Genomic DNA, 16,036 nt, shown 5'->3' with positions numbered 1-16,036 from the left:
AGGGGCAGACCCTGGGCTGGGGCAGCAGGCGCCCCACCAGCACCCCTGACACGCGTATTTTTTTCTTTCTTTTTTTTTTTTTAAAGATTTTATTTATTTATTTGACAGAGACACGGCGAGAGAGGGAACAGAAGCAGGGGGAGTGGGAGAGGAGGAAGCAGGCTTCCCTCTGAGCAGAGAGCCCGATGCGGGGCTCGATCCCAGGACCCTGAGATCATGACCTGAGCCGAAGGCAGAGGCTTAACCCACTGAGCCACCCAGACGCCCCTGTGTTTCTGAACAGTGTTTCCTCAGCAGCAGAGTTTAAAGCAAGTGAAGGAACCTGCTGTTTGCACTCACCAGTGATCTTTCCTTTTCAAATGCATGTAGGAACAGAAAGTGTTTCCAATTAAAAAGAAAAGCAGGGTATTTGTGGACTGTAACGAGATGATACAGTGATGGAAGTAGGACAGAAATGTGAAAACAGCCACGATGTCCTTGAAGGAATCGTCCTCAGGACGGGCGTCCCTGTGGAAAGTCACGCCGCCAGCCAGCCTGCGGGGTCGGTGGCGGTCTGCAGGGGAGCAGTGCAGGGCCTCGAGAGGCCAAGTGATGTGGGGGGTTTTGTGCTCCGTGAACCGACCAGGAAGAGGATGGAGCGTGGGACACACGGGCACTCAGCCGGCCGCCGTGAAAATCGGTACGTGGAGATGCCCAGCGTCACCGCGCGGTTCCGGACGGGCCGGAGGCTGACGGGGCTCTGCCGTGAAGGTGGGAATTGGGGAGCCGTCCGCACCCGGAGCTGCGCGGCCTTTCCCAGTGCCCGGACAGGGGCCCGCTCGTGCGAGGTGGAGGTCAGCCACGGCGGGAGGCCCACGAACCCAGATGCCAGCCACAGACCCAGAGGGTGGGTTCTCACCGGCTCCGAGGGCTGCTCCTGAGCTCATCAGGAACGCGGCGAGAAACGGGAGAAGAACAGGGTGGAAACGAGTCAGGACAGAAAATGCAGATTCAACACGTTCCGAGCAGGCAGGGGCCTCGTGTGGGGCGTGCGCAGAGGTGGGGGGAGCGGAAGTGCAGCTTGTTCCCCGGACGGGACGGCTGGGCAGAGTGTCGACAAGTGCCATGAGGCATTGGTGAGCTTCCCGACACCAGGACCCCTGTGTCCCCTGTGCCCCCGTGCCCCCCACTGCTCACAGCCAGGTACGAGCAGTCACGGCCTATGGAGACCTTTCTTGTGACCCAGGAGAGCATCACGGAGCTGGGCAGGGCATCATGTGCTCCTGTGCTCTGTCCGTCCTTCTGTCTCTCAAGCTAATGAATTGAGGAGGCCAAAGCAGTGGTAAGCAGTGCCGGCGTCCAGGGGTTGAGGCGGGGGAAACCACACCCGCGTCCATGGGGGCGAGGCAGGGGACACGGCGCTGGCGTCCAGAGGTGGCCAGGGCAGGGGACACGGTGCCCAAGCATCATGCTAGGCCCTGCGGGCACAGAGAGGCATTACCCGAGGGACTGGAAATGCACCAGATTTCTTGGTAACCAGAGAAGGTTTCCAAGTCAATCTGGGTAGGACATTGCCCCTGGCCTTTGCTGGCCTGACGTTGGGTTTTAGTCCATCCGGGGATGTGCCCTCCGCCCTGTGCCCCTGCAGCCCCACAGCTCTGTCCCAGCAGGTGCGAGAGTAGAGCCGTGCCCCCCGACCGTCCGCCTGCACCGAGCACGTGCTCTGCTCCACGGCCGTCTGTTTCGCGTTCTGCCGTCCCGTGAAAGTAACCGGCGCTCGGCTTTGCCACCAGAAGCGAACGGTGGTCATTAATCACGCTGGGTAATGCTGGGCCGGGTGGAGGGGGCCGCCTTCGCGCCTCGCCGTGAGCGGAGAGGTGACTGGGTGGAGGCCGCTGGCTGGCGCAGAGGCCGGCGCACTTGGTGTGTGCGAGCGTCAGAGCAAGGGTAGGAGAGACCGTGGTCGATTGGAAACGACGCAGCCCGCGCCAACCTTACCTCGCACCTCACCGTGCTTTTGTGCCTCGGAAATGTGGAAACGGGCCGGTACCTGAACACGTCAGAGCCGACACAGGGGTCCGTCCTGCTGGGAGGGGTTGTGGGCGTGCCAGGCCAAGGCCCCGGCCAGCAGTCCTGCCCCTGCGTCCCCACCCGGCTCCCCCCCCCGAGAGCCCCGCGGCCGGCCATCATTCTTCCCGCGCGCAGGCTACACTTCCCACCAGATGCGGTTTCCACGCTGCGCAGGCCCACTGGGCAGGACACGTAGGTGGCTCGCGCGTGTCCGTGTGGAGAGAGCCGCGTGCGTCTGGAGGGTGTGTCGCGGTCACTGCTGCTCGGGAGCACGTGGAAGGTGCGTGCATGGGGCGTGGGGCAGCAGAGAGGCTGATTGCCTGGTGTGACGGTGATGTTGTCTCCTTCTCCCCTCCCAGAATCATCGACCAGCGGTTCGAGAAAGTGTCCTACTTTGTGTTTGGCGATTTCAACTTCCGGCTGGACTCCAAGTCCGTGGTGGAGGTAGGCACCTGCCCCAGCCTCGCCAGGAGCCCACGGTCAGGGCCCTCACAGGCAGGATCAGCTCTGTCGTTTTCACTGCTCGTATTTAAGACAAATATTCCTCATGAGGAGGTTTTAGAGTTGACAGGGGCCATTACTGGAACCAGAAAGGGACAGAGTCCCGCCGACCTCCGCAGTGCTCAGGTGGTGGTTGCCAACGGCGTGCCGTCACATCCTGCTGGGACGGTTCTGTTGTCCGCTGTTGAAAAGCAGACAGGCCGGTGGGGAGACGCGGCTGGAGGGGCTGCTTCCTCCTCTTCATGGCTGAGAATGCGGGAAACCAGTCGTTCACCGGAAGATTCGTGGACGTCACTCGGTTCCTGGGGCGTGGAGGCCTGTGTCTCCTGGGTGCACCCACAGGCACCCGGCGGGGCGTTCCACTAAGAACAGGTGTGGACAGACGGCCTTGGCCCTGCACTGTCCCAGCCGTGGGACCTCAGAGCATCACCTCCGCAGCTGGGGAGGGGGCCTGGGGCTCTGGTTTGGGGCTGAGGGTCCACCGTGTGCCTGTGCAGCAGGGACCACAGCCCCAGTGCCAGCGGCAGTCAAGGGGAGTCTGCCCAGACCCCGCCAGTAGGCCTGCACGGGGAGGCCGGCAGCCCACAGCAGGGGCACAGCGCACTCTCGGTGGAGACACGGGGGCTGTTCAAGCGATCGCCCTCCGGTTGGGATCCCGGGGCACAGACCCCACTGCGCGTGCATTGTCTGTCTCTGCAGAAGTTGTTCCTGGAAGTCAGAGGGGGCGGGCTGTCCATCGGTACAGCTCCCTGTGGGCGACAGATGAGGGATGTGGGAATTCTCTCGTGATGCAGCTGATCCGATGGCGCCCCACTGGGCGGGCCCACAGGCAGTAGGCGGGCGCATCTGGGCGCACTGCAGGTGCTGGCAGGCCGGGGGGCGGGGGTGCCGGTGCTGCGGCACGGGGCTGTCCGCCTGGACGGACCGGTGAGCCCCGCCGGGACTCTGAGTCCTGCACATGGCGCTGCTAGTTTGGTCTTCCCCGTGTGGAGGGTGGAGGGCAAGTCCGTCGGGGCCCAGGCTGAGCCCGGGAGCTTGTCCGTCTTGTGGAAACGTGACCCCGTGTCTGACGCTGTTAGGGCCCCAGGGTCCTTCCCCAAGGGCTGCCACCAGCATTAATTTCAGGCCACTGGGGGTTGAAAAGCCACACTTCTGTGACATCCGGACCCTCTACGCTGGGTGACCCCGCTGGGCACACTGCCCCTCCTCGCCCATCTGGCCTAACCCAGCAGGCTGTGCGCTGGGGGAGGTCCGAGGACAGTCGAATGTGGCCTTTCTTCGCCGTGAAACAGAGACCCCAGCAGGGGGCTTCTGCTCCACGCGCGGCCTGGGCTGCCCCAGGGGTGCGTGATGTACGGCGCGGTGGCTCCCCGCAGGGGCTGAGCCAGGAGGCTGGCCTGCAGAGGGCGGGAGCCGCGGGGTGGTGGGAGCCGGTCGCGCGGGAGCCGGTCGCGCGGGTGCTGGTGCCGTCAGAGCCTCCTGCCTGAGAACCACACTTGCCCACCCCGGGCTGAGACCTGTGGAGCTGGGCTCCTGCGCCGCACGCCCTCCGGGAAGACAGCGGAGGGTGGGCAGCACTCAGAGGGTTAACAAAGGGTGCTGCGTGCCGTTTGTCACGTAACGTGGCCCTCACGCTCAAGGTGCCTTCTCTGATGCCTCTCCCCTGCTCCGTGGCCTTCGCAGCTCGGCCCGTGTCCTACGACAGACAAGGGGCTTCTGAGCACGCTGGTCCCGGCAGGTGGGAGGGGCTGTTGCTAACCGGGGTCGGTTCTCCTCACGGCTGACGTGTTTCTCAAGATCGCTGAGGAGCTTCAAGAGTCTTCGAGCTGCTGTAACCCGGACGGTTCCGGGGTCCGTAAGCGTCCATCTCGGAAGGGCTACCAAGTCTGAAAGTCTGTCCTACAGGAAAGCAGAGGAGGGTCTTGTTCTGACGATTTTCCCGTCAGATTTACGGACCTAGAGAAGGAATGACTTGAAATGCTCTTTGCAGAAGAAATGGAGCAGCCCAGATGTGCCTGCCCTGCCGGAGCCCACAGGCCCCTGCGCTGGGCCCCCTCCTCCTGTCAGCCCGACTGGCCCTGGCCCAGCATCTTGGGGTCCTGGCCCCATCCCCCACCCCAGGGCAGTCGGCCACACCCCACCACCAGCCAAGGGGGCGAGGGGACGTGGGGAGGTCAGGCTGCCTACATCTCCGGAGCTCAGATGGTGACAAGCTACGATCCCACAGCGTCTGCCCCTTCCCACCCCTGCACGTCTGTGTGACGTCAGGCACCAAGTACGGTTTTAAGTACCTGGAGAGACGGTAACTGTCTTCCGTTGTGTCATCCCTCCTTTGAGGAGGTCACGTAATAAATACATTCCCGGTGCGCCCTCTCTTAAACGTTTCCACGCGTCCCTCCAGGTCCCTGCTGACTGCCCTGCTGGGAGGCCCCACGGTGGTGGTGCTGGGGAGGCACGGGACCGTCAGTGGCTGGAGGTCTCAGGAACCCGAGGCCCGAGCCACAGCAGGCCGAGCGGGGACACCCAGGGTGTGTCGTTGAGAGGATGAGGGCTCCTGGCGTGGACAGGAAGGGTCCAGGGAGGCCTCAAAGGGTCACAGAAGGCGCCCCGATGGTAGCGTGGGGCTAGCACGACACTTTCTCAAGCTCGTTGTCCTGACGTGGCCTCTCCCAGCCTCCGTCTTCACGGCCCTTCCTCCTCGCTCTCGTGCCCTCGCCTTGGGGCCCATCCAAAAGCCAGCCTGGTTCATCTAATTATGTCTACAAAGACCTTCCTTCAAAATAAGGTCGTGTTCTGAGGTCTGGGTGGACACACATTTTGGGGTTGCTTCAACCCGTGATGCCAGGACAACACTTGAAAGGCCAAATGCTGAACACAAACATGCTTGTTGGCAGAGGTTCATCTACACATGAGTCAGACTGGAAAAGAACGAGTGTCTGGCACTGGTGATTGATTTCAGTGCGCGAGGTAAGGCGTCTGTAGGTACCAAATTTTAAGATACCACATGAGCATCTCTTAGAAGATCAGAATCTACTATTAGCATGGCTTGGCTTTCTAAAAGGGTTATTTTTTTTTAATTATTTTTTTTAATAGATTTTATTTATTTGTCAGAGAGAGAGGGACAGAGAGAGAACAAGCAGGAGGCAGAGGAAGAGGAGGAAGCAGGCTCCCCGCCGAGCAGAGAGCCCGACGCGGGGCTCCATCCCAGGACCCTGAGATCATGACCTGAGCCGAAGGCAGAGGCTTTAACCCACTGAGCCACCCAGGCGCCCCTTAAAGGGGCTTCAATTATAAAAAACAACTGATAGAGATTTTGTGGGAACCCTGAGAGTCTGAGTCAGCCTGAGGTACCCACAGCGGGCCTGCGAGCAGACAGTTGAGGAGCGGCGTTCCGGAAACCTGGGCACCCTGAGTCCGGCCCTGGCGAAGGTGGGTTCAGGGCCCAGCGCGCAGGCTCTCCGTCGAGCCTCTGACCCACTGCACTTCGCACTGCTCCAAATTAACTGCCCAGTGAGGATGTACGGAGACCGTCGAGCACCACCTCCGGCTGGGCAGCGTCCCTGGGAGCGTGTCAGAAGCGCGTCCGTGGGGCCCCAGACCCGCAGGCCCTGAGCTGAGAAGCATTAGGTTGAGCCTCGTGCATCTCAGGGGCCTCTGGGCGCCACGGCCCGCGTGGGGTCGGGGGACAGGCTCCCACAGGTGCGCAGCCAGGACGCCCGCCGAGCTGGCGCTGCTGACCCACGGCTCCCCACGGGACGCAGACGTGGTGGCTGGCGTGAGCTGCGGACTGGGCGGTGCCGCCGCGACCCCATTCCTGCCGCCATGTTTCCAGAACTCTCGCAGAAGGCCGTCCTAGGGGCCGTCAGCTGCTGGTTGGCTTTCTCCAGCCTGCGCGGGTGGTTCTGGGCCCCGCTTCCCGGCAGGCCGCTCCCAGCCGGCGTCTTTCATCGTTTGCTGCGCGTCGGGCTGAACGCAGGACCTGGCCCTGTGGCGACAGCCTGGTGCCAGCGGGGCCGTGGGGGTGGGACAGCCCCAAGACCTGGCCGGACTGGGGACACTGGAGTCCCGTACCTCGTCTGCTCTGCCTGATGTACCTTCCCGTCCGTTCCCTGCGCCCTGGGGAGTCGAAGCAGCGACCTGAGAGCGGCGTTCCCCCGGGCGCCCATGCTCGTTGGGACCGTGTGCTCTTTGCAGGAGACTCGGATGCCGCTGAGTCTGCGGGCCAGACGCCAGCAGGGCCTGTTTTGGGTTGGGGTCTCCTGTGGGAAGGCACAGCTGGGAGCTGTGGGGTCTTGTCGGGTTCTCAGGTGTAGTCTGGGGGCATCAGTGAGGTTGGCATGCAGACAGGGTAGGAGGTGCAGCCCTGGACAGGCACTGGGGTGTGGGCAGCCTGGAGGAGGGGGCCGCTGTCCATCCTCCACGGGGCCCAGGGTGCTCTGTGTCCCTCTGCAGTGCCAAGGAGGTGAGTGGGGCGCCCGACCTGTCCTTCTGAACCACAGCACGGCCCAGAAGAGACACCGGCCAGAAGAAGGCGGCGGGGCTGGACCCACACTGCCCACCACTGGCCTGGGCCTGGGCCTCCGCCTCTCCACCCGAGTGGACAGGCAGACCGCCCGGAGCCGTGACTCCTCTTGGAAAAGCCGCTTGCGGACGCCACATTCAGTGCAGACTGGGTCCTGGGGACAGGAGAACATGCTGACCTCTACCCTTGGTTCCGGAGAAGGGGCTACACGTGGTTTTCGGATCACCTGAGGGCAGCGTGGCTGGTGAGCAGGAGTGCCCTGGACAGCGTGCGAGTGGGAAGACTGAAGGGGGCATTGGGATGGACACGGGCCTCTTGCCAGACAGCGACTTGGGTCTCTTCCCACGGAGCGCTGCCCTGAGAAGCTGCTGCCTGACTCGGCTCTGGGTCTGGTTGCCGCTTCCCCCAGCTAGAGTGGCCGGGTCAGCCCGCCCGGACCTGGGGCGGCGTCCCGGCAGGAGTCATCAGAGGTTAATTCAATCTGCCTCAGAACAATGAGGGGCCAGTGAGCAGCTCGCGGCCGCGGCCGCGGTGAAGGACAGGCAGCGATTGTCCGTCCGGCGGCCGGAGCGGAGTGGGGCGGGGCGTCTCCCAGCGTGGGGGTCAGCCAGGCCCGAGCAGGACGGGGAGACCGTGTCGTGGCCGAGGGGCCGGGAGCAGGGCCTGCCGCGTGTGTTGAGATGACCCCGGCCCAGCGAGCCGACAGCTTCCTGTTTCGGAGGCGCGCAGACGCCCACGGGCTCGCAGGGCAGAGCCAGGGAGACGGCCCGGGAGCAAACTTGGCCGCGCCAGAGCCGTCATTAAAACACACACGGACACGACCGTCACGTGCCGGCCGACGGGCCGCGTGTCACGGAGCTGGTCTCTGACGCAGGCTCCGGCTCAGCCCTGCGGGCGGCTCCGCTCCAAGGCTGTGCTTCATGCCTGGCGCGGTGGCAGCTGGCAGCTGGGGCGCTCGGCCGGCCGCAGTGACAGAGAGTGACGGCCGTGCCAGGCGCTCCGGTCTCCGCGAGGCCCGGCCGCGCCCACCTGCCGTCTTCATCCCTGCCAGCGATGGTGATGAATGTGTGGTGGAGGCTGGTGGCCGTTTTGAAAACCCAGTTGGCAGGGACGGAACCGTGCCCGTGCTCAGGTGCCAGGTGGGCCCGTGGGGACCTGTCTGGGAGGGGCTCCCCCCGCGCTGACAGGGACAGCCTTGGAACGGACCAGAAGGACCCTCGGCAGAGCACGCTCCCTGCGTCACAAAACCACCAAAGACCCCAGCCAAGAGGAGGGGTGCGGCCAGCTCCCCAGTGGCCAGAGCCCTGTCCCCAGAGACCAGACTTCACTGCGGCCAGCCTCCTTCCTTCAGGGTGCTCCTGTGTCCTGGGGAGGGCGCTCCCACTCAGCCTGAAAGGGGTGTTACCCCATCACGGCCTGGCCCAGCGTCTCCGGGTGCCCCCCAGGACCCAGCCGGCCAGAAAGGTCACTGTGCCCCCACTGAGTGCAGGAGGAAACACTGGGGCCTCTGGTCTCCACGTAGCCTGCTGCACCAGCCACACCCCAGATATTCCACCACCAACATGGTGCCCGCAGCCCCCCAACAGCCCCCAACAGCTCGTGACAGCCCCCAGCAGGGAGGCAGTGTTTCTGCTGTGCTGTGGTGGGAGTGGCCCAGGAGCTCTGGCCAGCCTGGTGGTCGTGGACAGGTGGATAGTCGATCACGCCAGCCCACGTCCAAGAGGCACCCGGAGAAAGCTCGTTGGGCGTGGAGCGGTCACAGACCCGAGCCCCAACCTCTGTCGACTCTGCTGGTCGTGAGGGTTTTTCTTCTGAACTGGGGGCCCGTGTGGACAGGCCGCGTGTCCAGGAGGCCTCAGTGCTCCGGGCACCGCTAGTGTCTGCGGCGGCCCAGGCGGGGCGCGTGCGGGCGTGAGCGTCTCTGTGGGGCTCTTCGAGAGTCTGGTATGAGAACAACCGATTTTCTCATTCAGATCATTACATTTATTTCATTTTTGCTTCGGAAGGAAAGAGACCTCTCTCTGGTCTGGTTTGTTACAGGGCCTGTGGCATCAAGCTGAAGCGAACTGTTGTTCATTTTTTTTTATAAAAACTTTATTTATTTATTTGACAGAGAGATCACAAGTAGGCAGAGGCAGGCAGAGAGAGGAGGAAGCAGGCTCCCCGCTGAGCAGAGAGCCCGATGTGGGGCTCGATCCCAGGACCCTGAGATCATGACCTGAGCCGAAGGCAGTGGCTTAACCCACTGAGACACCCAGGCGCCTGCAAACTGTTATTCTTAATTGTTCTTTTTCACTAAGAATGTAAGATGTTATTCTTAACTATGACAACTCCGGGTTTCGCATGCCGGGTATTTTCTCCCAGACGTTGCCTTACAAACGTTAGCTTCTATCTCCGATTGGTAGATTGGCGTCAAAATGGTTATTCCCACAATTACAGCAAGAAGTCGAGAGGAGACATTCCTCTCTCCTGTGTCCTGCTCTGGGCGCTTGACTGGCTGGTTCACGGTCAGGTCCACGTTCTCGAACCTGTCCTGCCGTTTTCTGTGTGCCGCTGGCTCGTGCCTCCTCTGTCCTGCTCTCAGCGCCGGCGCCGCTCGTGGGGATTTTAGACGCGGGCTGGTGCCGAAGCTCGGTGGGGAGGCTCTCTGTCGGTCTGGGCCTGGGCTGCTGGTGGGAGGACGTGCCCCTGCCCCCTGCTCCTCCCGGTCGGAGACCCGGTGTGTCTGTGGAAGCCTGGGGTGTTCTCAGGAGACTAACCCAAGAGTGCGTGCAGTCTCCCCAGGCAGGGCCTCCTGCTGGCCCGAGCTGTGGGCGTGCACACGCCTGCTGGACGCCGCTCTGAGAGGAGCCCACACAGCTTCCTTCCGGAACACCTGCTGCACGGTCCCGTGTGGGCTCACCACCACCGCTGGGCTTTGCCCCGTGTACCACAATCGCCTGCCCTTGTGGCCCGGCTGGAGCCGTCCTGGGAGCGGAGATGAATGGGTCTTTCCGGTGTGTTGTCGTGGATGAACAGTGCACAGTCGGAACCAGGATGCTACCCTGGCAACGGACCTGGCCATCGTCACAGTGCCTCCTCCTGACCCGCCGGCGGCGCCCCCAAGCCCCCCGTGCGCTGGCCTGGGCCCTTCCTCCTGTGGCATTGGCACGTTGGGGTCCCCAGTGGTGGTGTGTCCCCACCTATTAATAGGTCTCATTCCCCTGAGAGGGCAACTGAGAGGGTTTGGGGGAAAGTTAGAGCTGGAGCTTGTGGGAAGGGACTTTGAGGAGTCCACGTAAACGGGCCAGGGGACCCTTGGGGGCAGTGGGGGGAATTACCTGCTGGAGCAGTGGGCACCTTTCCAGAGGGAGGACAAGACCCCGGTAGAAGCTGCCCTCCTTGGTCTTCAGGCCCCTGGCCCCATTCAGGACCATTTTCTGTGTGAGCGCAGACCAGCCTGGTCCCCCAAACCAAGGGGGCCCCCACCAGGACACTCCCGTCTGTGACCCCCAGGCCCGCACCCCTTCACACGTCTCAGGAGCTGAGTGTGCACGTGTGTGTGCCTGAGTGTGGGTCAGATGTGTGTATACGTACACGGGCTGCCCGTGTGTGCACATGTGTGTCCTGCACGTCCACTGTGTGGACACGTGCATCTGCGGCCTGTGTCTCCGAGCGTGCGTGTGTGTGTGCGGGACAGGGAAGGGGGCTTCGGTCACAGGCTGGGTGTGCATGGCTGTGTCTGTCCTATTTTGGGTGCCAGGATCCCAGACGTGCTCGGCAGCCACGTCCACAGGGCCATGGCCACGGCCACACCGGCTAAGGGGCAGCTGTCTGAGTGCCGTGTGCGCCAACCCACAGCGGGGGCAGGCAGGAAGTGATGGTGGGCGGCTGAGACGCTCTTCTCCGAGCACTCTCCCTGGGACACATAGGTTAGGGGACCAAGGAGAGCTTTAAAGCCAATGGTGTCCCCTCCAGAGGCTTCCGGGAGTGGTGGCTCCCTGTTATGACCTTTGCATATGTTCAGGATTGGAATGGTGCCTGCAGATGCTGGTCATCAGGGAGTGCTAATCACGTGGGACCGACAAGTCTTAGCTTGTGTCCCGGCACACCAGTGGGTGACCAGAGTGCTGGGGCATCTGCTGCTCAAAACCTGGCACTTAATCCCCAGAGCCCAGCTCACAGGGAACCACCCGTGGGCCCAACTGTGGGCTCCGAAGTGCTTGCTACCCCTGGACTCTGGGCCGTGTGGGACGCGTGCGTGGTGCTCCCCCAGGTGTGGCGAGGGCCCTTCTGGCCGGCGTCTCTAGAGGCTTGTCTGTGGCTAACAGGTGCCGTTCTACTCTGGAGCCAGCTGTGTCTTCTAGAGTCGTTCAAAAACTTTAATTTTAAAAGGTAATGATTTTCCACTAACTTGCGTGAAGGAGAACCTGTTAGAAATGCTTCTTTGGTCACTGCTGCGCAAAGGCGTCTGCCGGAACTTGTACGTGTCGGACTTAGCCGGAATTACAGAATAACTAGGAGGGCAGTGGGACAGGGGAGCATCTGAGCGGCCTGCGGTCAGTCGGTGGTTTCCAGATAAGGGCTGTTGGTGTGGTTTGCAGAGTCCTCGTGGCACTCACAGCTGAGAGACAGGATGAGGAACCCCAAGCATCCCCTTGTGGGGATGGGCAGCGGAGTGTCCCAGGGCGGGGGACAGCTCGTGGCCGTGACCTGGGTGCCAGCCGTTGGCCTCGGTCTGGCTCCTGCTGGACGCGCGGCACGGAACCGGCTCTCCTGCTGGACGCGCGGCACGGAACCGGCTCTCCTGCTGGACGCGCGGCACGGAACCGGCTCTCCTGCTGGACGCGCGGCACGGAACCGGCTCTCCTGCTGGACGCGCGGCACGGAACCCGCTCTCCTTAGGAGCTGCACGCATGTCTCACCCAGACGGGAAGGAGAGGCTGGTCCGAAGGGGGCTCGAACCCATAGCTGATTGGTTCCCGCACCACAGCTTCTCCGTCCTGCGTGTGCTCAGTCCCGTGGAGAGGCTGGGAATCCCTGCCGGGCCTGGGTTGAAGCCAGCAGGTGGAGCTGCGCAGGCCGCTCGGGGTCAGGGTGTCTTGTCCGTCAAGAAGCGGCCGCTCCTAGCAGATGCGTGGCGCCTGGGTTCACGCATGGGACCTGCTCCCGGAAGGGACAGAGACTGCTGTGCTGTTTCCTGGGCGGGAAGCCCACATGAGCACACAGAGTTCGGGCCACTGGAGAAGGCTGCACAGGGCACCTGCCTGTCTCCTGGCTCATGGCTCTGCCCCACCTTGGACGGCAGAGGCCGGCTTAACCCTGTGGCCCCAGGTCCCCACTCTGTGCTCTGCTATGGCCAGGGTGCCGACCTCGCTGCTTTCAACGGTGTCTGCAGCCCTTCCCTGGACAGCCGGTCTTGGGCTGGCTGCGTCCCTTTATTCCGGAGCCCCCCGCAAAAGCATGGCATTGCTCTCACTTTGTTGTAGTGGTTCATCAGGAACGTCCCAGGAGGGAGGCACAGGGTCCCACGGCGGGTCCTGGGCAGCACCGGGGCAAGGTCCTTGTGGTCGGATGGCTCTGGTCCTCCTCCGAAGTCTGGGATCAAGGAGGCACGTCCCTCAGCCCCCCATTCCCTCGGGCCCTCTGCTGGGCTCACCGCTTCCTTGGCCCCTCTGTTGAAGCCTGGAGATGTTGTTTTAAGGGCCATTTTTTCTGCAAGCTTTTCCCGCTGGCCTTTCCGGAGTCGGCCCCGCAAGCATCTGTGGCTGAAATTAGGCCAGAGCCTTTGTTTGCAGCCTCACGCTCTCGGCGGGCCTGCGTGCCGTTCTGCGGAGCTGTCGGGGGTGAAGGCCCCCAGCAGGGTCCTGCTTCCCGGGAAGGGCGTGAGCGATGGGGAAATGTGTCCTCGAGCCCACCCACCAGTCCGCGGAGGCCAGACCACGGGTCAGTAGGGGCCCGTCCCCGGGAGTCCCTGGCCATGCGGCGAGGGGCGGGGCCCGGGGCTTCTCCCTGCCTCCTGCTTCTCCTGTGTCCTCCCTGGGCCGCCCTCACTTGTCCCCTGAAGCGCTTGTAGCCCAGGGAGTGTTTCAGGCGGACGAGTGAAGAGAAGCTTCCTCTTCCCTCCCTGGGTTGATGTCTGGGGCGTGAAGACACACTCAGCGATCAGACACCTTCCCCTGACGGGGTTCTTCCTCTCTGGGAGCGGGAGGCACGTGAACAGCTAAAGCCCGGGGTTAGCTCAGACATCCGGAGTGTGCCCACGGGTGGCCTGGCAGGAGAGGTCAGATGAGGGTGTCCCGTGTCCACGTGTCCACACCATGGGGGCTGAGAGGCTCTCGCGGGCCCCAGTGCCTCCTCCAGGGGTCCTGGTTCGAAAACAGGAAAGTCTCCTTCCTGTGGCTGTAGCCCTAATTCCTTACGAATTCGCTCCGGTGTTTGACTCGAAGCTGCCTCGGCTGTCTCTGGACGTGAGGCCCAGGCTGGCTTGGGGGCTCGCGTCCGATCTGTGGAATGCGGCCCTGCGTGAGGGAAGGAAAGCCGAGGCCATCCTGAAGACGACCGGGCCCAGGCTCCCTCGTCCGCTCCCTGCACGTTGAACAGCTGCGCACATCTGGCCGACCGGTTTTCATTGCTCACTGAAGTCGGGATTCCACCTTGTCCCGCCTCTTTGTGGGCCCTGGGGGAGGGACAGCGACCCGGGACAATGGCCCTGCTCACCCCTCCCGAAAGCTCTGCCCCGGGCCAGACAGGGAGCGTCTGGTATCCTCAAGGTGCTGGCCGTGTGTCAGGAGCCCCTTCCCCAGGTGCGGATTTGGGCGGCTTTGCTGGAGCGGGCGGCCAGGCCCAGAGGCCACAGGGATGAATTCGTGCATCCCCAGCTGCTCCCTGTGCTCTGGACAGGAGGGCGTCGTCTTCCAGAACCTTCTGATCCTGTTCCCAGAGGAGCAGGACCTCCTCAGAATGCTTCTGGAAGGTGAAGTCACGCAGACCGTCCGCTGAGAACCTTCTGGGCGCCTGTGGCCCTTAGTGGAGACCTGGCCATCACTGACAGATGGGCTCAGAGGCAGGAAGGGGGTTCACGCTCCACAAACAGGTGACTTTGCATCAAAACAGAGACAGGATGTGCGGACTGCCAGGACCCGGGACGTGGGCAGTGAGAGGGTGTCCCAGGAGCAGAAGGGCCACATTCCCGGGACCCACGTTCCCAGGAGCTTAGCTCTGCTTCTGCGGCCATGGTGGCCGCCACGGCTCTGGCCCAGGCTCCGGGGAGGGGGTGTCACGGGCCCCGGCAAAGAGCCTGCTGACCCCAGGTTTGCCCCGACTCAGCCCTACTGCATCCGGAACAGTCCTTCCCCATGCCGTGACCCCGAGTGCATCCGAACTTGCAGAGCCTGTGTGGGCCTGGGGGGTGAGCCTGGGGGGGGGGGCTTCTTCCAAGCCTGAGGGAGACCCGACCCCTCCCTGCTCCCGCTGGGACTTCTCCTGAGTCTGGCGGGAGAGCACAGCCAAACACGGGTTCCCAGCCCACACGGGCCTCGTGGACGGGGGCGGGACTCCCCATTCCTGGGCTTTCAAACTCTGGTTAAAGCTGCCTTGCCTGGACCTGTCCCTGGTGGGGTCTTTCACATAGACGTTCACATGTGTTTGCTCTGTGTGTCTGTCCCCACACGGACTAGAGTGCATCGTGGGGACTCGGGGATGTGCTTCCTGACGGACACAGCTTCCCTAGCTGCCCCCAAATCAGGCTAGAAGGAAGCTCGAACCCAGGACTCTCCAGACCTGTCTGACCTAGCACCAGCTCCCAGGGAGGCCAGGCGCCCCTCGACCCCTGCAGCTCTGTCACCCACGTGGTAGGTGTGGGTCAAGCCCACGTGTGCTCTGCAGTGGGGACGGAGCCCTGCCAGCTCGCCGTCCACGCTGCTGGGGACCACGGTCCCTTCTCTCGGCCGCGGAGGGTACACGCTGGGGTCTGTGAGACCGCACCTTAAAGAGCAGGCCGCTAGAGTCTGGAGGTGCTCATGCCTTCGGTCACGATCTGCACCGTGGGGGGGCAGTGGTGGCCATTCAGTGGGAGCATTGGCACAGACTTTGCTGCTCCATGGGCAGGGCCCGCGGTGGCTTTGTGTCCATCTCGCTGTGGCTGTCAACCTCAGGGTTCGCAGAAAACCCCGGAAGTAGCCCTCTGGGTCGACCCTGGGGCCCTGGTCCTGGGGTACCCCGTCCAGCAGCCTGCCTCAGAACCTACCCGGACTGAGAAGAAACCCAGGAATTTCATTGTCCACAGGACAGGTGGACAGCCTTGGGGACAGGATCCTATGAAATTCCAGGACAAAAACCTGGCGCTCCGAGTGCCAAGAAGATGAGGTGGGGGCCATCCTATCCGCTGCCCCTCCGTGGGGTGCTGGTAATGAAATACATCTTAGATGGCTCTTTAAAAATAGCATTTTGGGTATTTTTTTTTCTCCTTTCAAAAGAAAAATCCCTTCCGTAAGTAGGCGAGCGGAAAGGCCCGGCCTGCCAGTTTCTGCATGACTGGGCATGACTGGGTTGAAAGCGGAGGCCGCGGAGGCCGGGCGCTGGGGCCTGATCTCTTCTTTTCCACCGGGGCCGGGGTGGCTCTGTGGGGGGTGCAGAGACCCAGCCACAGGGCGGGCCCCTCTCCCAGCCCCCGGGATGATCGCATGTTTATCCTTTGGGAGCCTGAAATGGCGAAATAAAGCAATTTTTTTAAAAGTTTCTAGCAGATGCCTTTGAGAAGCAGCAAGAGTTTCGTCCCAGAGCGGCCACAATGGCCTTCTGCCGCCGAGCCTCCCCCATTCACGGAAGCTCTTAAGCCACTTAGCACATTAGCATCTGGATGGCGCAGGCCCTCCGCGGGCGCAGGGGTGGGCAGGGCGGGCGCCTCTGCCCCGGATTGTCCCTGTGCTTGTTCTAATCCTCCGGTTTGAAGGCGGCCAGACTGATTTGTGACACATGAGTCCA

At 62.8% G+C, this 16,036-nt stretch overlaps 1 protein-coding gene across 3 annotated transcripts in view; it reads left to right on the top strand.

The window, feature by feature from the left end:
- INPP5A (inositol polyphosphate-5-phosphatase A) overlaps window positions 1-16,036 on the top strand; it is a 159,776-nt gene that overhangs the window by 122,813 nt on the left and 20,927 nt on the right. For all 3 annotated transcript variants that reach the window (XM_059172766.1, XM_059172767.1, XM_059172768.1), the window contains exon 9: window positions 2,409-2,493. In XM_059172766.1, coding sequence (XP_059028749.1) covers window positions 2,409-2,493 — 85 coding nt within the window. The remainder of the gene's footprint in view (window positions 1-2,408; window positions 2,494-16,036) is intronic.

Source organism: Mustela lutreola, chromosome 4 (assembly GCF_030435805.1).
Source record: "Mustela lutreola isolate mMusLut2 chromosome 4, mMusLut2.pri, whole genome shotgun sequence".
Classification (NCBI taxonomy): Eukaryota; Metazoa; Chordata; class Mammalia; order Carnivora; family Mustelidae; genus Mustela; species Mustela lutreola.
The sequence above is the reverse complement of the archived record's forward strand: the minus strand, read 5'-3'. Positions and strand labels throughout refer to the sequence as shown.